This window comes from Camarhynchus parvulus, chromosome 2 (genome assembly GCF_901933205.1).
Source record: "Camarhynchus parvulus chromosome 2, STF_HiC, whole genome shotgun sequence".
Classification (NCBI taxonomy): domain Eukaryota; kingdom Metazoa; phylum Chordata; class Aves; order Passeriformes; family Thraupidae; genus Camarhynchus; species Camarhynchus parvulus.
In genome coordinates, this window is record NC_044572.1 from 58,500,596 (window position 1) to 58,521,722 (window position 21,127).

The window sequence follows — 21,127 nt, forward strand, 5'->3', positions numbered from 1 at the left end:
ACAGCCTCCTGTTGCCCCTTCACCTCTGGGGCAGAGCAGTGAGGAGGTTCAGGGCTAGGACACATCATACAGAGCAGATCCATTGATCACACCATAGGCAGCTGGTGGCCAGAGATCCCCTCCTGCCAGCCCATGGCCAGCCCTTCTCCCTCAGGGCTACCAAAGCCCTCAGCCTAACAAAAATGTCTCTTCTATCTACTGCACTGAAGGCCACAGATCCTAAGCCTACCCTTAGCAACCCAGGCGTTTCAGAAATGGTTCCAGGGAGGGCAAAAGAAACTGTTGTCCAAGCAATGCACACAGATGCCAAGTACTTTGTTGCGTGATCAACAGGGTAGCTTGTTTCACCACTTCAAACTCAGCCAAAGGGCTCTTTTGAATAGTCAGAATCATCCATGGCAAAGGTATTTTTGAACGTACCTATTTTTGAACATACCTACGCTCCAAGTTCAGAGTGTTGTGGCTTTTTGGTTTTGCTTTGTTTTCAAAAAGGTTGATGAAAATCATTTTCCTAAACTGACAGCAACAACTGTAACACATGTACAGAAACAAGATAGCAGTCTCATACAGGAAATATTTCTGCTTTCGTTTTTATTTTATGAATACATATACAACAGATGTATAATCTTCCATTATCCAGGCTTAAAAGTAACAGGTCGGGGTGGTTTTTTTTCCCCCAAAATAGCTTAAAGAGGAAAATAAAAACCAGAATGAAGGAGCTGCAACATAGCCAAACCATACATTCGAAAACTTTGCTAAAATTACTGCTGAAAAGTGCCTCTGTGTGTATGTGTGCATTGTCCTGCACGGTTAAAGCCTCACCCAAGATATTTAGTATATATGAATTAAAAAAATGCTTTGGCATAATCAGAGATTCCTCCATGCACAGTTTATTGACATTTCTGAAATAATGAGAGAATAAAATCTGAGGACTATATAATATATAATTTCCTCTTCTTGGGAGCAATGTCTTTAAATGCAGTGGGGAAATGAAGAGGAGTCTGTTGACAAAAGACTTTGCTTCCATAATAAGATGTTATATTAGCAGGATGCAAGCAGCTTCATATAGAAGAGATGGACAGATATATGTATATAATTTAAAAATACTATTTTATATGAGAAGAGTTTTCAAGATAACATAAAATGAACCACTCTAAGACTAGCTTCCAGCAAAACATTTTGCTTTATTAGTTCTATTTTCTAGCTACAAGTCAAGCTGACATCTGTCGAGCTTTTTAACTTTTCATATGGCAGTTTATAAGAAACGTTTCATGCAATGTCTACAAGGCTAAATACAGGGTAAATAATTGGGATTAAACAGGTGAGGAATAACAGACTGTTTAAGGACCAGTAACAGCATATTATGTACATATAGCCATATTATATTCTCATGTCTTCACAGTAATGTGCAAATGTGACAAATATGGCTTTCATTTTTTTTTCCTTAAGAAAGTAAGACATAATTATACAGAAGAATGTTTTAAAACACTTAGTTGGATTTCACCTTTTTGTGAAACCTGTTCAGTCTTCATTGCATTGGGGTTAAGGAGCCACCCCAGTTCGGGGGTGTAGTTCGGGTGTGTTTCCAGGAGGGGGCACAGATTCCTAAGGCACAATATTAATGTTAAACATTTTTAATTTAGTCATGCTATTTTATTTTAGTTTTGTTTTCATTTTTTAAAATTTTTTTTTGGTTATGTGAAGTAATAGGTCGTCGCTAGTTATATAATAAGCTGTTGATTGTAAAAAATACAATGTTGAAGGCTTACACTACCTGTAAGTCCAGGAACATTAGCTAATCTGAAAACACTATACAGCGCCGCATGTGAAACCAAGGTGGGTTTTTGGTAACATCCTTTTCCATACACGTAGCAGAGAGTTATAAGGCTTCTGCGGAATAATAATATTATAACAACAAATATTTTACACTCTTCCATAATGGTATTTACAGTTACTATAACTCATATTCTGACATTTGGTAAATAACATGTATCTTATATGCATCCTTCTTGCCTATCTAAAGTGCTTGCTTAACTGCGTGAGGAAAGAAAATGCATACCTGCTTTAGGTGCAACAAACCCTCAAAAGAAGTAGCTGAAATATTTGCTGTGGATTTGAAATGCATTCTCAGAAATTGAAATTATTGCTAAATTCAGTGCCCTTACTAGGCAATCATCTATATTATTTGTCATATATAAATATATGCATATATACTAGTATGTATGTACATGCATACACATTCATCTATCGTGTAAAAGATAGATTTCAATTTTTTGTCCATCAACCTTTTTTATTTTGTGCTATTCAACTCATTTGTGCTATGACAGAAGCTGGATCAAAATCAGAATCTTACCATGCTACTACTACCAACCCTATGATTCATTAGCACGTAATGAAGGCAATATGCAAAAAGAAAGCTGAGATGATGATGAATCAGGAGGCTTTTGAAATGCACTGAGAATAAGGCAATAGGCTGTACATTACAGCAGAGGAAAAGCTGAGGAAATTCTGGAATTCATAAACGTGTCTTACTGGAGTTGGGATTGCTCTCCCTACTCTGCTGCAGAGTCCTATGCTTTTTTCCAGTATCATTCTCCAGAATTCAAGCTCTAGAGTTTCGGCACCTACCAACACTTTTAATGGTAGGAAATTCAAAGCTTATTAAAAATGCCCTGATGCCACAACCTGGTAAAATAAGGCACTTCCAGGGCTGTATTCCAGTGGTGCCATGCCAAAAGGATCAGCAACGGGAAGAAGCGCTCAGATTTTACTGAGTTTCCTAGTTTTGTCCCATGAAATGCGCCATCTTGGAGCATACTCCTTCTTTTCTCTTTTGAGATGATTTTATTTAAAAAAAGCTGTTTCATCAGTTGAAGTTGAGGAGCTACTTCTCTGTAAGAAAGAGGTAAATCTTCAGTTCCTGACATTCATTAAGGTGGAAGATCAGAGTGGTACCAGGCAATGTCTTCAGTTCATTCGGTTTCTCCTGACTCGAGGTGATGTGCCAGCCAAGTCAAAAGTGTGGATTTCATACCAGCCCACACTGAAAGCTATGAGTGGACATTGGTACTGGAAAGGTCATTCCTTATAATTTCATTTACTGCAAAGAAAGAAGACAAGAAAAGGAATTGATTAGCATCCTGCTGCTGCAGGCAGTTGTCCTCAGTCCACAAACCCCCCGAACTCGCATTCATTCCTTGAGAGCTCCAGTACAACTCTGAACAGTAAGTGTGACATCACCAGGTAGCTTGTACAGGCTGATCACAGTGCAAACCCAGCAGGATTAACCAAGGTTATTAACATGCTAAATACTGTGTAAAACCAGGCATCACAAAAACAGCAGCATCCTGGATCTTTGATTGCATGAAACATACTTAACATTTCAAATTGGTTACAGACAAAACATTTCATTTCCTCTAGAACTACCTCAGAAATGCAAAGCCAGGAGGACCATAGGAGATCCTACAGTAATCTACTCCTTCCACAAAAAGAGCTGCTTGGAAAGTATGTTAGCCATGGTAGGTACTGGTGGCAGAAAGCTGCCAGTCAGTGAACCTGGCTATGTGCAGCTGCAATGCCTAGATGGAATAAAACTTCACATGCTGATTTTTTCCACTGTGGGTTGATATTAAGGAAAAAAAAAAAGAAGAAGAGAGGAAGCTGCTGCATGCTTGCCCATTCCCTGAAGCTGGTAACATGTTTAAATATATACCCTCCCATTGTGGTGACCAATGCATGTGGACATGCACTCTTTACTTCAATCCACACAAACCAATGAGAGGGACAAGTTAAAAAAACTCTCCTGGCAAGAGTCAGAGGAGAGAATAAACAAGGTCTGCTATCTCAGCATCAGCCAGCCAGACTGCATCTCCACTGATAAAGAGTTGTTTTCTTTATTCACGAGTCTTCTTTCTTTATTTTCCCCCTCCCCTGAAGATCATCAAGCAATACAGTTTCCCACACTCCAATTATGTCCATGTGATTTTTGGCAGATGGACAGGAAATGACTGAACCTGGCAAAGGTCATCCACACAACATCCCTTTTATTTCCACTCCACCTCCCTACAGCAACTGCCACCACCTGATTTACACAGAGATAGACAAAATGCCATCAACAGGACTATCACTGCTTCTGGGCTTCTCTAACATTGCCAGGACTGGGAAACACGTGCCCACGTCATGGAAGCACCACGGAAAAGCCTGCATTTTCCTTTCCTTGTGGGCTGCTCTTCACAGTAATCCAGATAACTTCATGTGTTTACTGGAAAAGACTAAGCCTATGTAAAACCAGCTTCCTGAACCAATTAGTTGGGTATGTTTGGTGTTGGTTTTTATGGCTGTTTTTTTTTTTTTCCTGCAGACCTATTGCCCACTTAGTAATTGCAGCACATGAATCAGTCAGGATTTGTGTCACAGGTCCTGGCCACCAAAACCAATTCTACCAATGGGTACACACGCCATACTTTAGAGAGGAAATATCAGTTGCATTTGTAACTGTCTATTTACAGCAGCAAACTAAGAAGTATGGAAATGAGCTGTGAAAAGACAAAGCAGTTCTTCTCCTTGAAAGTGCTGTGGAGTTCATCTTTATTATTACCAAAGAGCAGAAACAAATTCAAGTGGCAAGCCCTGCACTGAGGCAAAGACTGCTCTGCATGCATTCAACCCCAGCCAGAAGTGCCACCCCATTTACATGTGGGCAGACTCCAGAGAGCTTTAGGGACTGAATCTCTAATGCAAACAGCATTCAACTTCTTGAATGCAAACAGCATTCAACTTCTGTGGAATTCTGCCATGATGCTTTTGTAAAGATCGCTTCTGTGATAAACTTCTCAAGGCACTCTCAGGTCTGCAGCAAAACCACACAGCGGTACCTTTGTGTTTTATGTGACAGTGAAAACAAATCCTCCTACCGGCCAGGCAGCATCATAGTTTTGATAACTTTCCCTCAAAGCTTCTGTTAAATCAAATAAAATTAAGACACTTGTCAGGGCTATCCTCACTCTTTGTACAGTTACTTACTGCTTAGAAACATTAAATAATGAATATTCACAGTGCTTCTGTAAAATGTGAACATAAGCATCACTGGTATTTCATGGGGACAGGGAGGTGGAAACGTGAAGGGCCTCCCCACCTCAGTCAGGATTAGCACCAAGGCATCTCAAATCTCTGACTAATGCTGTAGCACTTGCTGAGTTACTCTTGCTTCTTTCAGTAAAACTTTCAAAAGCAACACCCTCAGCCTGCCAGCTCATGCTTTCCCCTATTAAAGCATGTAGCAAAGGTATTTTGGAAGCAACTCAATGACATGAGCCAAAGGTCCAACTCCAAAACCAGCTCAGACACTCAAGAGGCTGCCCCTTCCAGTCACTCCAGGTCTGTTCAGCTGATCCTCTGTCACTTGAGTGCTGCAGGACACGTCTTACTCCGATATGACACAACTTTTCCTTTCAGCTGGGAGCACACCTGCCTTGGCTCAGGCCATGAGACCACGGTGCTCCTTGAATCACACTCTCTCTATCTCTCAGCACCCAAATCAATTTGTCCGCAGCTGAAATCACTCATATTTTGTTACTGACTCACAACAGTTTATTGCGTGTTTTTATTTTATATTACTTTCTTAAGAGAGGTGGACTTCTGCTACCTTGATGAGTAAGCCTGGTGTCCTCATGCAACAACATCTGGCAGCTGTTCAACAGCAGTCACTAGACTGTCACCACAGACTTGGGAGACAGACTTGGGAACCTCAACCCAAGTGCATCCATTGCCACCAGACATCACAATCAAGCAGGGCCAAAACCACTAAGAGGACACTCAACATCTCTCTCCTCCACAGTTGTCTGTGAACAGCATGGCTCAGATACAGCTCATTTTATTTCACTATTTCACTTGCTGTTTCACTTGCTGTTTGTAAAGACCCACTGCAGTGTCAAAAATGCTAAATATTCCCAACAATGCAGTGGAAAAAACCTGCAGATAAAGACAAGGGTGCATGCAAAAGCCCCAGGTGGGGGAATACGTGGCAGCACAGCTGACCTTGCAGCAGCAGCCAGCTAGCAGAGATGAAAGGGGAAGTGTGATTCGAGCGGGCTTTCCCTCACTGCCCACCCAGACACCTGAGGCTTCAAGGAAAACCCTCTGGTGGGCGGAAATTGGGGAAAACCAGGAGGCAAGCGCATGTGAGTTGTGCTGGGTGATGCTTGCTGGGTTTGCTAGAAGGATGCTCCCCACTACCCCCAGCTGCATGGTCCAGTGCTCCCATGAGGACTCTCCACATTTTTTTTTTGATTTCTGGAAAATTTACTTCCTTTTAATAGTCAAAAAAATGTTAACATTTCTGTTGCATGCTAGGAAATATTTTATTTTGCATCAAATGGAGTATCTTGGAATGTCATCAATATTCTTGTTGTAGGCTGACCCAAGGCTGTCCTTCCCAACAGCAAATCAAACCTCCATTACTGAAGTATGGTTCTGCTGAAGTATCCTCTGTGTCCATCCATACCAGTGTTACAACCACCACCACTGTCAGTTCTTTGGGAAAGAGCACATGAACCAGCACACCTCCAGTGGGGCTGTCTCTAGTTCATCTTTGCTCTGCTGGAGAACTTCATGAGCTGTTGCTGCAGGCCCCCAGCTGGGTAATAATTAGCACTGACTCCATGATTGCAGAAGGCTGATCCATTGCTTTATTCTATATCTCATACTACACTATACTTATTAAGAAACTTGTAACCCTTACAGACAGTCTGATACAGCTTTGACCTAACTGGTCAATCCATCCAAACACCATCCAGTGTCCAATTCAGAAATCACCCTTTGGTAAACAAATCTCTATAATACGTTTCTCATTATTTTCTCTGAGCTTTCTTACAGCCTTCCCCAGGAAAATCCTGGGAAAGTCTGTGCCTGCTGCTCTCTGTGGCCACTGAGCTGCTGCCACAGTGAGCCAGAGGTCTGCACCCTTGCTTCTAATGGACTTTGATGAACTTTCTTCCATTAAGTTTTCTAGTAACCTTCTGAACCTGTTTTGGCCTTCACAGTTTCCTGTAGCAATGGGTTCCAAAGTGTACATATGTGAGGGTGGAAAAAATTTTTTATTTTTTCCTATTTTAAATTTGTTTCTTGTAAATTTAATTCACGTTTCAAGTAAATGAGCTGACTGTTCCCTGTTCACTATCTCCTTTGCCATCTATCCCTTTGGTATCCTCAGAGCTCCACTTGGTCCTGCAGGACTACTGCAGAACTTCCCAGAGAGGCAAAATCTGATCATGCAGATAAAGTAATTGACACTTTTCTCTTGGGTCTCACATTTGTAACAATATATTTATTATATAATTAAGGAGAATCAGCTGGTTGCAGTCTTGAATGCTCAAGTTTTGACTTACACACCTGCTACTATTATAGGAGGATTGTGCATGTTCCACAGAACAGCAATATTCAGTGCAAGCAGTATTTTGGCCCAGGCTTGAGTTGCATTCCTAAAGCAAACACTGGTCTTTGATTCCCCAGCTTCTTGGATACACATCCATCCATGTCTGCAGCACCATTCCAGGAGTACCTGGGTTTTGAATAAGCACAACATTCTTCAAAGAAAGGTTCCAATGGCTTTACACTAATTTTTAAAACAACATGACCTGAGTACTAACAAAGACTCATTTTATAAGCAGGACAGATGAGACACAAATGATTACCCAGCTTGTTTCAGGCCCTACGTACAGCTTAGCAGCAGATCTGGGATAGCATGCAAGATGTTTAACCTTCAATGCCTAGAGTAGCACAGCACTTCCCTTAAAGCACCAGGTTGATCCCTATCAGACCAAACAGCTGAGTACTATGATTTACAGTGCCTTTGTCATCAGATTTTTTTTCAGTGTTTTTCTGCTGGCTTTGTGGGGGGAGGCCACTGTCGCTTTCATAGCTAACACCTACAGTTCCCCACAATGCCTTCTCTCAACTGATATTTTCCATTGTCATGTTCAGCTTTTCCACTGACAGAAAAATAAAAAAATAATAACGCTGAGAAATGCAGGTAACGCGTGACCTCTCTACCTGTCAAGGCTTCTGAAAGAGGAACCTTTCCTTTGCTAAACAGCAGATGCCACAGTAGCAGGATGTGGTGAGCTGTTACCCCACATTTTAGTTTAATAAGGAGTTTTTTTCCTCTTATATTTAATTTTGCTTTGAAATGACCTTGCAATGGAAATTTCTGCTTTACTAATTAGCAAAATCAGTGTCTTACCGATGCACCAGTTTGGGTTGCCGCACGGAACAGGACAACCAGATATATCTGTACAAATGTGGGTTCCATATATAGACGTGAACTTCATAGGAAATGTAGTATTTTTAACATTTGGTGGCTGTACATGGATTCCATCAACTGGTAAGACTTTGAGTTTCTGCAGATTTCTGCTTTCCTTGCAGACTATTACTGTGGATAACAATGTGGCCTTCTGTTTTAATAAATACCGGTACTTCTGAGACAAAGTTCTGCCTTCCAGCTTAGACACTGATCCTGCTCAGAGCAAAGAATTTGCAAGGTCAGTGGTGCAGGGAGTTAGGAGAGGGCACATGCACAGGGTTTCCCCAACTGGGGAGCTTTTTGGGGATACAAATAAGAAGAGTATGGAAGATTCATACTCCTAAAGGGGAATATCCCCCAAGAGTCTGAGAAAATGGGAAGTGAGCTGAGAGCCGTGGTCAAGCTCACAATCATGAAAAGCTGAGTCTACAGTTTTGTGGGTGAATGGTATCAGTTTGAAAACATATCCCATTTCTTTTCACATTGCAAGCAGAAACATTAAATCTCCGGTTTCTGGCTAGGTGAAGTTGCTGTCTTGTCACACATGTGGAAGCCAAAGACCAATGTTCCCATGACTTCAATCCATGTCAGCCCAGAAAGGCTTGCACAAGGAGACTGAGTAAGGCTGTATTTACTGTTGTGGTCCTTTATGATGCACTCTTCTCTTTCAAAAGGGAGGTTCACTTCACTCTTTTTCAATACACACAGAGGTGAGGTAAGACTTTAGGCAAAAGGACGCTCAGATGCTTTGCACTGAACTGGAAACTTGTGATTCACATGCTCCTGTTGCCCTGTAAATAGCAATGGCATCAACTCAGCTCCTTCAGGATGGTTTTTGGTTTCCTCATCAATAGAAAGTGCCACATGGCATGTCCCAAGACATGCAGGCATGCAGGGTCACATGAAGTTTCTATCCACAGCTGGCTAGCCAACCTTTGTTCATTACTTCATGTCCACCTGTGTCTGCCGGGGACCACTGCTGCTAACATGGAGCAGAACTGAAGACAAGAGGCTGAGATGCCATAAACGCCCTCTTGGTGAAAATGAACCAACACAGCCTGCTCTGACTGGTTCACATGGCATGGAAAACACAAGTAATACCAGCTGCACCTTTCAAGCTACATGTGTGGAAAACCTGTGGTAAATCACACTCTGATTCTGCCGTGTCTGGACAATAACGCTTCATCTTTCTGATGGGTGTAGCTGCCCAAGCAGTACGATGCCATGACTGGAGACCTTATTTGGATGGTGTTTGACACTGGTCAGACTGCACAGCTTCTGTGTCACACCCTCCAGAAGCTCTGTGGAAGGTCTGAGCCACCTCCACAAACAAGTAGCAGTCCTGAAAGCAAAACTGCCTTGATTTGGCTCATTGTTTTTGCCTCCTGGCAGAACTCACTAGCTCAGGTCAGGCCTTACATGGATACAATTACAGTGACACTCAGGTCAGGGATCTCTCCACACAGCTCATTACGCAGCATGGATGTACCCACAAGTGCTCTGAATTTCTGCTGTCACTATTCAGCACAGGAAGAAAGCAGGGGACACATAGCTCTGGAGTGACTATGAGTTTGATGCTGACACCATGCTACCTGTAGTAATGCTTTGTAGTATGACATTCACTTTGCTGCCTATAATTATTGCCCTCGGATTTTTTCCACCAGCAGTGATGCCATATCTTGCTCCATCAGGCTTCTGTGCTCTTGTACGCCCTTCTTTTAGATGAAATGCCACATATTAGAATCACTGAGGAGGAATTCAAAGTTGCAAATAAATGCAGAGGAAGCCAAAATACAGGAGGAAAGTTTTTTTTCTTATCTCCATGTAGAGATTTTATTTTAAGAGAAAAATGGCTAAATATAGATGCATATACAGTTACTAAAAAAATTAAGCTCCTAGTATAAACCATCCCATGAATAAAATTCTCCAGTTTTTTCTCAGGGTACCTACTTCCTCACTACTAATAAGCATCACTACTTTTTGACAGATGAAAACTGCAACAAACAACATATAATTGTTACTCAAATCACAGAAAAAAAATTTGTTTTTCTTACAGAAAGTATTTTTTCAAAGCTAGCAAGCATTATTCTGTAAGCGAGGCAAAACATCAGAAAACAGTGATATAAATTCCTGAGGTGCCAGACTGTAATCCAAAACTATAGATCACATGAAACCTTACTGACTTAAAAACCAAACAAAACAAGTCTTGTGAAGCAGTGGAAAATATAACTTCACATGTTCCACAAAGAAGTCAGATCTTGTATTACCTCAGGTGTCCTGGATGTGTTTAAACCTTAAACTTATTTTTATCTGTTTAATCATAATAAGCCACTACCACAGGGCATGCTATTTTTGGAGACAGAGAATAGGACAGTGGAGCAAGTGAGTGACAACAAGTAGCAGGTTTGAATAAAACATGATCTCCCGTAAGAGCGTCAGCTTGGCACGATGGATGCATTGTTGTGCATGACAGCCATTACCACAGAGCCATTTCCTACCTGCTCTTCCCTCTGCCTTCTTTAGTTTAACAACTCCAAGTCGGAAGGGCGGCTGCGCTGCAGAGGGCTAATGGGAAAGGTTCCTTCTAGTGTGATGACAGCACTGTGCAGCAGCAATTTAACTGGGGCTCTTGAATAGGTGCCCAGACTAAATGAGTCCCATCCTATTGCACCAAAATTTCTGGGTTTCAGTTTTTTCTCCCCTCCCATATGCAGCCCTGGAAACGCCCTGCGTCTCTTGCTCTGCAAACACTTAGGGATGAATTCCCCGGCTGCTAGAAATTAGCTCAAGGATCAGCAGAGCTGCAGTGATTTCCAAAACACTGGAGTCTAAACTTCAGCTTGTTTTTACTCTTAGTCTGAGGATGGCTGCACTCAATCTGATTTGCCCTTTTTACCAAAGAATCAAAGACTCAAGAGGAATTTCAGGTAGCCCTCACTGAGGCCAACCTTGCCTGGGGAGACGGGCATTTGGGCTGTGCAGAGGCTGCAGGATCTGCCCCAGTGTGATGCAAGCCTCATCTGACACACACATACGCACACGTGTGAGGGCAAGGCTGGGCAATGAACAAATAAACCACATTTTAACCAAAATGATGTGTTTACGTTCCTAAGAGCATCTGTAAGGGAAACAAAACAGACATATTTTACATTTTACACAAAATTTCCACGCAACAGATACACTACACAAATGTTACCTAAGGCAGCCAAAACCTGAGGTCAGCGCTGCTGGAAGCTTTGCGGGTGCCAGTCTGGAAGGAGTGAGGAAGACCACGGACCCCTTTGCCATAGACAACAGGAATTCGCCCCTGTCACGAGCAATGCAGTAATGCAAATTGATATTGGTGAAGAGTTCTCCTTTTCAATCTAGTGCCCAACAGTGAAACAGGACTGTCAGATCCTGGCATTCAGAACTCATGATTCATGCCCTGAAGCATGACAAGACTAGATTCAAAATCGAAAGAAATTTTTAAAAATTCTGTATTTGCCTATTTTTCTAGCCTCCAGGCGTCTCTGGCATTGCTAAATTCTGAATGTCACCAAAATGAAACTTCATTTTTTTGTATTTTTACTCTCATTTTCCTAATCCCATCTCCCAAGATTTGCTGTACCTCACAACTAGCTGGCAACTGAAGCATAGATCTATAACACTTGTGACATGAGGCTCTCAAGGTATCCTATGGTTAGAAAAGCAAGGTTAAAGCCCACCTGATGGCCCCCAGGGCTGGCAGGTTCTAAGGTTCACCAGCTGTGAATGGGAGAGGGGCAGTGGTACTGGACCATGCCACAAAGCTCTGAGCCCAGTGCTGAAGGCTGCAACTCAGAGACTTCATGCCCTGCCAAAGGAGCATCCCCTGTGCAGGCATCCAGCTTTTCTGTGGGCAGCTGACACCAACCCTTCAGACCTCACATGACCATCAGGCCAGACCTTTCTACATAACACAAGAAAGGGATTTTCTCAGCATGCTGGAAAAGTGACAGGTTAGCTTTAGAGAAAAAATAATTCTGGGGGTACAGGAGGAAAAAACGGAGCAAGAAAAGGTCCATAATCTCTATGGTTTACTGACTTCAGAGTTTAAAAAAAGTAAAAGAAAACTGAATTTCTCTATCGATTATGCAATTATTAATCTTTTTAGAAGCTTTTCTAACATTGCACATAATGAGCAATTCATCAAAGCATATTAGGTGCCACAGAAGTTGCATTCAATATAAAGGGGTCATTAAGTTTCTTGTAATTGCACATTACTGAAGCTTTCATTAGTTCTAAATCAAATCAATGGGATGTGCATGTATGCTCTTTAATTGACTTTATGTAATAATAGTGCGGCCTGTAGTGATCCTCTGGAATCCTCCAAAATAAGCCACCTTGCACTGCTGTTCATAAAAAACCAGCTTGTGTGCAGCTGGGCATAGCAAGTAAAACAAAGAAACGATAAATGGAGGCAAGAAACACTTTAGGTCACATAGCAGTATTTGCTGACTGCCCTTTTCTTTCCATGGGTAGAGATTGGCCAAGAGATTTGGCCAAGCCTCAAAATCTGATGGACTTGAGTAGGAGCAACATGGTCTCAAGAATGGAAGTGTTCTGGAGATAAGTTAAAACAGGGTCTATATGATCTTTTTCTGAGTAAGAAGTGTTTGGCTGTCTTTTTTTATTTTCTTTTTTTTTTCTTCTAATGGACCCAGCTTGTCCTATTATCATCACCATCACCACCATCTCTTTCCTTTATAGCCCTTTTCATCAGTGAAGCGCATGCCAAACAGAAAAGATCAGTGCCATTATTCACATCACCCAGCAAAGAGGGCGCCTGGGCAGTGACAACAGGAGGATGCCACCATGCAGGCCATACCCAATGTGCCTATGGTACAGCGGGTGGCCACTGTGGGGACACATCTGTGCCTTGCCCGTGTGAAGGCTGAGCCTTGTTTGGTAAACCCTAATCCACAGGGGTTTGCTCAGTCAGATAAAAGGATGACCATGAAGTGACTCAGTGAGTGGCCACATGCTGCTGAATAGAAGAGAAAGGCTGGGTGGGGCTAATAAAATTTTTATGTGTTTGATAAGGGAAAAGAAATCCACCTATGAGCCTGCTGGGGACTAGGCTGGGAAAGGTCATGCTAGCCAGGGGAAATCCTTAGGCAATGGAACACAGCTGCTAATCTTCAGCAGTGGACAAGAACCTGGCTGGCTCTGGCAATCTGAACTGGTGGTTGTGAAGAGATGGCAAAAAAATGGATGCAATAAAAAGCTGTCACGTAATAAATTTGCTTTTGGCATGATGACCTGGTCACCACCACAATGTGAGCTGTAAGTAATGCCACAGGGTTTCATTTCAACCATGGCAGCATCTGTTGCTGGAGAACACCGCCGCTCAAACAGGAGTGCATGTCCTCTTTGTCATGGCTCCTTGGACAAGGGCACTGGCAGTGCTCAATGACACTCATGCTTTGGCTTTGTACCACCCTAACTAGGGACAGACCTTTTCATAACAAACCCCCCATCCAGTTTGGCTGGGAAGCTTTGATCCAAAGGCTGATTTAAGCAGAGTTACACTGGAGATATAACAGTGCAGCTTGGGCCATGATGTGGAAACCCCCACGATGTTAGTGGATGCTGTCCCCAGTGTGGAGACGTGGCTGTGAAAACTGCACCCAGACTGTTCCTGGATTCCAGTACTCCTTGGATGCTAAAACCACCTCCAGCAAGTATCTCAGATTATAGCAGCTGGAAGAACAGTCTTATTTGTACGTGGTCCCAGTGTGACAGAGCTGCAAACATGACAAAATGTCTTTTCCTCTTTTCTCCTCTCCCACATGCTGTGCCTAGCTGCAGAATGGCTCAAGTCCTGGCTGGACTGACAGAGCAATGTCAACAGTAAAATCACCACATGCAGTTGCAAGAATTCAGCAAGAATCACAGCTGGGCTCCCAGGGAAGACAAAACCTTCCCCCTTCTTGACACAAGAACCCTGCTGATGCTCAGTGCACCCACTAGAGAGGAAATTTATTCTGCCCCAAGAACAAAGCACTGTAAACCTGCAGCCAGCACTAGAGAACTAGGAAAAAGGCACTTGAGAGCATGTGTACAACATTCATCTCTCAAACACACTTAAGGACCTGAAATTTTATTCAAAATGGTTGCATTACACTTTCCAAACAGCCACTTGCAATGTGCAACAGGCTTCTTTTCTACCTCATTTTGAGTAGCTGGATTTCAAAACCCTTGCTTCTCAATAGCTGAGAAATGACCGGGTGCTTCCATGGCCCAGGCGGTGATCTTGCAGCACATCCAAACTCCAGCAGGAGTTGGCCTGCACTTTTGAGAGGTGCTCCAGGCAACAAAATGAGTGGAAGAACTTTAACAGTAATTCAAGAGGAGCTTTAAAAATTTAATAATGCTTCAATGAAGCAAACTGGCTGCTTTCATGAGATTCAGTCAGGTCAAATCAGCTAATTCAGAGTAGGAGGCAAATGCATGGAGGCTAACACAGCAGCTTTGGAAAATCTACACGACTACACATTGCTTGAAGGGGCAGGCAGGTCCCTGCTCCCTGGGGAGCTGAGCCAGGACATGCAGACCACAGAACCTAGCTGTGGGCATGCAGATGTGCAACATCTGGCTCTCTCTTCAGAAGCATCCTTGCAACAAGAGCAACCCAGCAAGGGTCAGATGAAGACCCCATGAACCAAGCGCTTTTAGTCTGGAGATTTGGGAACATCAAGGACATTCCACTGATGAGATAAAAGAAAAAAGTGCAACAAAGGTTTTGATGAAAGGCCACACAAATGGATTGTTGTTTGCTCCACATAACAGCCCTTCTGGTGCACCACACCTTTTTTGAAACATAGTTCCATGAAACAAATTATTATCTCCTGTAGCTTCTGTCTACACACATTTCTGAAATACTTTCATTCCGAACTGTTTTGAGAGGAAACATTAAAAAGAATGGAAACCTGGCAATTAATCAGATGGAAACCCTTGTTTCCATTTTACAGAATGGGAAAAAAAAGAGAGAATTATAAAAAGAATACCCAACACCAACTGCTAAGTAGGAAAATGAAAGATAAGCAGAGGCCGGGGACTCGGACCACTGGTGTGCTGCATGCATTTACCTGCCATTGGATGTAGTTCTAAAGGGTGGGTCAGATCTGTGTTTGCCGTTCTCGTTCAAACCCACACAGACACCTAGTTTGAAACTGGGTTTTGACAGATGAAAATTCTATTTCCTTAAAAACTCACAAAATAAAAACCTTGAAATTTTTTTTTCAAAGCATGGACGAAAGGCTCTCCTGGTCAAGACACTGAGCAAATATTTACAGGTGCTGGGGAGACACCATTTCCTCCCTTCAGGCTTCAACCTGGTGTCTGCCACATGATTTTATCCATTCAATGAATTTTTTTTTCCAGACATCTGCCAAGAGGAAATAACTTTGCTGTATTGGGAGTCTGGGAATCCCAGAAAACAATCTTAAATCCATAAAATAATTGAAGTGCAGTTTTACTGAGCTGTTCAGTTCGATTCTGATTTTTACTACAATGTCAACAAGAGTTTAATTTGTTTTAAAGTTTAGGTTCTTAAATCTGAGTGATATACGGTAGTTTACAGCTTGCTGGCAACAGCTACTGTGGAAAAAAAAAAGGAAAGTGCATATAAAGGCGGTTCTAACTTTGACACTGTGAAAGCAGGGAGCAGTGCCAAGAGCAGCAAACAGCATGGCTTTCCCAATCCTGGCTGGCTTTAGGGACTGCTTGCTATTGACATCAGTCGCTATGGGATACATTTCCCTGCTCTAACAAATCTCATCTGGAGCCTGTAATTAAAAAAGAAATGTCTCAAAGTGTAATTTCTTTCCCTAAAACATTCACAGATGTTAACTAGATTGCTAAGAGTGTGAGATGTCTGTGCGTGGACATCTTCCTCCTTATCTGCTGTTTCAAAGGGGACAATTTATTTATTAAAACCAGTCCTAAAGGTAGTAATTTTTCTGCATGCATTTTGTGTATGGGGGTGGTCGTGTCTTCCCTAAACTGCTTGCCGAATGAACGATTTGGAGGTGTTTTTCTTTACAGTTTTTTTTCTTTTCCTTTCTTTCCTCTCAGAAGTCATCTCCAAAGTCAGCCTGATTTAAAAGGTAGTCAGAGTGAGTAAAAATGTCTTTGCTAAGCAGATTAAGAAGTATCCTGTCTGAGCTGTAAAATTATAATAAAAATAAAAGTGGTTGTAATAATAATAATCACAATACTAATACTACTAATAATAGTAGTGATGTAAGTTTCCTGCTCCAGTGACTTTCCACCAGTGTCCTTGGCTGGTCCCCCTTGGTAAGTGCCACTAAAAGCATTTACAGGAGCTGCCGGAGGGCCAGGGAAGCCGATCTGCTTCAGGCACACACCGGACATGCAAGGGGGAGAACATGAAAAAGGGATGAGAAACACATGTCCCTGGGGAAGCAAGAAGGGTTTTTCTTGGCTCTTGGAGAGGGTGGCAGCCTCAGCTCTGCCACAGAATGCTGCTCCCAGCCACGCACTTCCCATCCCACACAGCCATGTAGAGCATCCCCCCGATACCCGCAGGAGGTGATGCCTGAAACTCTCCTTCCTTACACACGCAGCCCAGACTCGTCTGCTTGGGCCTTTCTCCCCGCCAACTTCCCCCCCTCTCGCTTTTAATTTTCTTTTTTCAACCAGCTTTGATTGGAGCCAGAGCCTGGGGTAAATCAGAGGAATTTCTAGATTTTTCTGAGTGCTGTGAGTTCTTGCTGTTTTCCGATACCTACTTCCTGCCATATCTAAAATAACAGCAGCTGCAGGGGCCTGATAGAGAAGAGCTCCAGGGGAGAAATTCTCACAAATGGGGTGGGAACGAAAAAAAAAAAAAAGAAGAAAAAAAAGACTTATTAGGGAGACGATAACACAGAAAGCCAGCATCAGATTAATTGTTGGAGCTGCTAGCACCATAGGCTGCGTGTGCTGTTGTCAGAGGCAAACAAATCCTGTAAAATGGCCATGGGAATAATAAGTCTCCATGTTTGCTGGGATAACAGAGGTAGCTTTACAGCACTTGTCCTATTGTATGGAGTATCATGCCTCGATTAGCTAATGTCTCTGAGGGCCAGATAAGTCAGGATGAATGTCCTGCCTTAGAAGCTTTCATGCTTTCTCTTTGGTGTGGCTATCTATGGAGAGCTGCAACAGAAATCTTCGTACACATACAGAAGGTCCCCTCTTTAGAGAAAAACATCAGAGAAAATGGAAAATTGTTGAAATTACATTGTTTTCCATAGAGAACACATGGTGCAGTGTTGTCATTGTCTCATTACAGACCACATGAATGAGTACAGCCACTCAAGAGACTTTCAAAAAGGGACCTTATACATTTGTATGAGGACTACTCTAGGAGAAGAATGTCTCTGTCGTACTGGCATAAAGGATGACAGAAACAGACCTGGCTCGCTCATACAAAATACACTTACACACCATTTAGTGTGCAAGAACACGCTGAGATCTCCTTGAGATCCCTTGCAACCAACACAAACATTGCTTTAAATATCAGCACATCCAAAGAAGCAAAGTGAGTGTGCTTGAAGCACTGCCAGCCAGTGAAATACAGGCAGCATTTCAGGTTATTGTATGTGCCATTAAACTTAACTTATTAATGTAATTCTACAGTTACTCTGGGAGCTATAACTTGTGTCTGCATCAAGTTTTGGGTCCTGAAGTTTTCACACAATATTAGAGATTTTCATGCATTATTTATTTTCAACACAGGAGTTTTTAAAAGATTATTAAGTGAAGGTTATCATGATTGTGAATTGGAGCCTGATCCAAAGAGCACAGGACACAACTGAAGAATTCCTACTTGCTTCAACGAGCTTTGCATCAAGTTCTTATTAAACACAGACAGACATCTGCAAAGGTAGTCTACAAATATGCAATGTACTGGACTGATGGCTGGGCAGGAAAAAAATACCAGTCACTGTATTGTAAACACTCTATTTTCTTCATTATTCCCAAAAGATCATTTGAAATGTTTTAAAGTTGATATGCTAAAGAGGCAGGTAGATGTGTTCCCCTATTTTGCCTGAATTTTGAAGCACTCAAGACTTCCCTGAGGTCAGCAGACTTCTGATTTTCACCACTCAAACAGGACAAGCACATTTCTGTGTTTACTTCAGTGTGTTGGTTTTAGTGCATATGCATGTGGGTACAGTGTGATCCTAGAACCCTACCTACTTTCTAGGGAATAGTGGAAAACTACGCACAGGGTTTCAGTAGCAGCATGTAGCTTTTCTTTTCTAGATTTTAAACCATTTATCTAGAACTAAAAGTCTTTGCTTCACTTGAGTACACAGTACAGCTGCCAAATTTTAGTTGTTAAAATAAGATCATGTTAAGGTACTTGGTTCTTCCCATCCTCAAAAGAGGCTCCGTAAGATATGAACAATATCTGGTTCATATTCAGGTAATTAAACAAACTGGCCAAGTTTAGACAGACTAGACAATATTCTGGCAAAAAAATAACGAAACTGAAACCAGCTAAACCATTTTTTTAAAAAGTTATTCTTGACAATACAAAAAGAGTAAATTTGTATTCCTGTAGAAGTAGTTAGAAAATATGAGGCATTGCCTAATCCTGTTTTAAGCACTGTTATGGCTGTGCTGCATTACGTATGCTTACAGAGCAGTACATTTATAGTAAACTGGGTAAGGAATTTGGGAGTAGGATTAACAAGCTTTCCTTTCAAACTAGACTAGATCAGATCACAGTAGGAGATCAATCTGCAAAGATTCCTAAATTTTGTTCAAGAGAAGTCAGGATAGTGAAGGTCAGAGACAGCCTAAAGTGCAGCATAGCAATTATTTACTGACATGAGACTGGAAAGAACATCACATGGAGCACAACTTGGACTTCAGACACGTAGGAAAGAATGGTTCATTTTATGCCACTAATCATAGCCAAGGATTAAGATATTTTGGAAAAGCCCCATTATTTCTCATTCTGCAAACCCGGATTTCATTACTGGTAAATCATGAAGTTTATGAAGCCCATTCATACAAATTAATTTCCTTTTCTGATTTCCACTGGCATGTGAGACACAGATAAATAACAGAAATAAAAGTTTGCAAAGGAAAAGAGAAAGATACAGAGAAATGTCTGTTAGTACTTAAAAGCAAGGTAATCTCAAGTAAGGATGTAGCCAGAATAATCATCCCTGCAGCTAGTACATGCATTCTTAAATAAATTGTTTTTGGGTCTGAACAGGTAGAAATCAGTGCAGCTGCACTACAATTAGATGGATCTATGCTGAGTTACTCCAGTTGCCTCTATCAAAAATACCCAATGGTAAGTTCTCCCATTCATAAGATTTTAATTTTGCAGCAATGTAAAATCTAGATGTCTTTTCCATATTATGAGAAATATTCCCACCTACACATCTCAGCGAAGAATTCTTACCATTATTTTAGTGTCACAAGATGTGGGGTTTTCCCCCTTCAGTGGGGCTTCCCCCCAATGAAAGTTTTTCATATGAGATGTAAATCTGTCTTCAGACAACTTTCTGAACACAGATATTTTTCCAAAAATAGGCACAGGGAGGTGGTGGCCACATCCCTCAGGGGATCATGCAGGACAGAAAGCATGATACAGCCTCATCTGGCGTCACAAGCATCTGCCAGCTCCTCCCTGAAGCAGGCTCTTAACTGACAGCAGAGAAATTATGTTGGTTGCTGCAGAAATTTAGATTTTACTATCAGAGAAACCATAAAAATAGCATTGAAACATTAGGTATGCATCTTGCTGACCTCTGTCTGGCTGACCAAAAATTTTTAGGGTCACAGCTTACACCATGAGATGTAGACAGCCCTGTATCTTACCCCCTTCCTCACTAAAATAAATGACAGTAGGTTTGCTGCAAATTTCAAAAGCAGATTTTTCCCCTGAATATTCATCTAACAAACAAAGAAAAGGTCCATCCATTTGTAGATTTCTCGGCAGGAAATCTGGCATCTCTATCGAAGTTTGCTCACTTTTCATACACTCCTCTCTGCTGAGTGCTTGAATCCAAAATATTCCTTATAATAATAAAGCCTACCCTACAGTTAGCTAATGGTACTGTTATGCAAGGGCAGGCCTGGGTTCCAGCAAAGTAGTTCATGGCAGCAGAAGGTGCCATGGTTTAAGATGGTGATGTTCCCCATCCCACAAAATTCAGTGGAAAGGAAGGGATTAGAGAGGAGTTTTCTCTTTTACTTTAGCAGATGACTTTATTTTTTTTAGAAGTATCCAAGTGATTTTGGTCTGGAAACACTTAAAAATTTGTGATGAGACACCATTCAGTCCAGGTGCTTTTCCTAAGATAATATTAAATATAGCTTTGGAAATTTCAGCAGATGTTCTGATTTTTTCTAGTTCAAAATTTCTTTTGCTACTAGTCTGCCTTTATGTAAATAGCTGATGCTAATTGATTCTTTAATATAGTGATTCATAATCTGTTGTGAATCTTCTGTTAATTGACTTGAAAGTCTGTTATTATTTTCCCTGATTTAACACATCCTGTTTTAGAACACCCATCAAAGATGATGGAAAAAAAATTTGTGGCACTTGGATGACATCCTAAATGTAACTTGAATGCCATCTTTTGAAAGTTGCAAAGTAAGGGGATTTCCTGTTCTATTCTTCAGTTGTATATCCTGAAAGTGAGCTTTTACAAATCCTCAACTGCCTTGTCAAGGTCTGATCACTTCTACTCCTTCTAGCACTATTTCTTCTGGGTAGTTTCCAACTGGGGAAAAATAAATTGATCATATATTCTTATTTTTCTCATTTTT

General features: G+C 41.6%; 1 protein-coding gene across 2 annotated transcripts in view; it reads right to left on the reverse strand.

Annotated features, from left to right (window-relative positions):
* Positions 1-585: 585 nt before the first annotated feature.
* Positions 586-21,127, reverse strand: part of NFATC1 (nuclear factor of activated T cells 1) — a 110,784-nt gene continuing 90,242 nt past the window's right edge. For both annotated transcript variants that reach the window (XM_030970227.1, XM_030970212.1), the window contains exon 10: positions 586-3,100. In XM_030970227.1, coding sequence (XP_030826087.1) covers positions 3,098-3,100 — 3 coding nt within the window. In that variant the 3' untranslated portion in view covers positions 586-3,097. The remainder of the gene's footprint in view (positions 3,101-21,127) is intronic.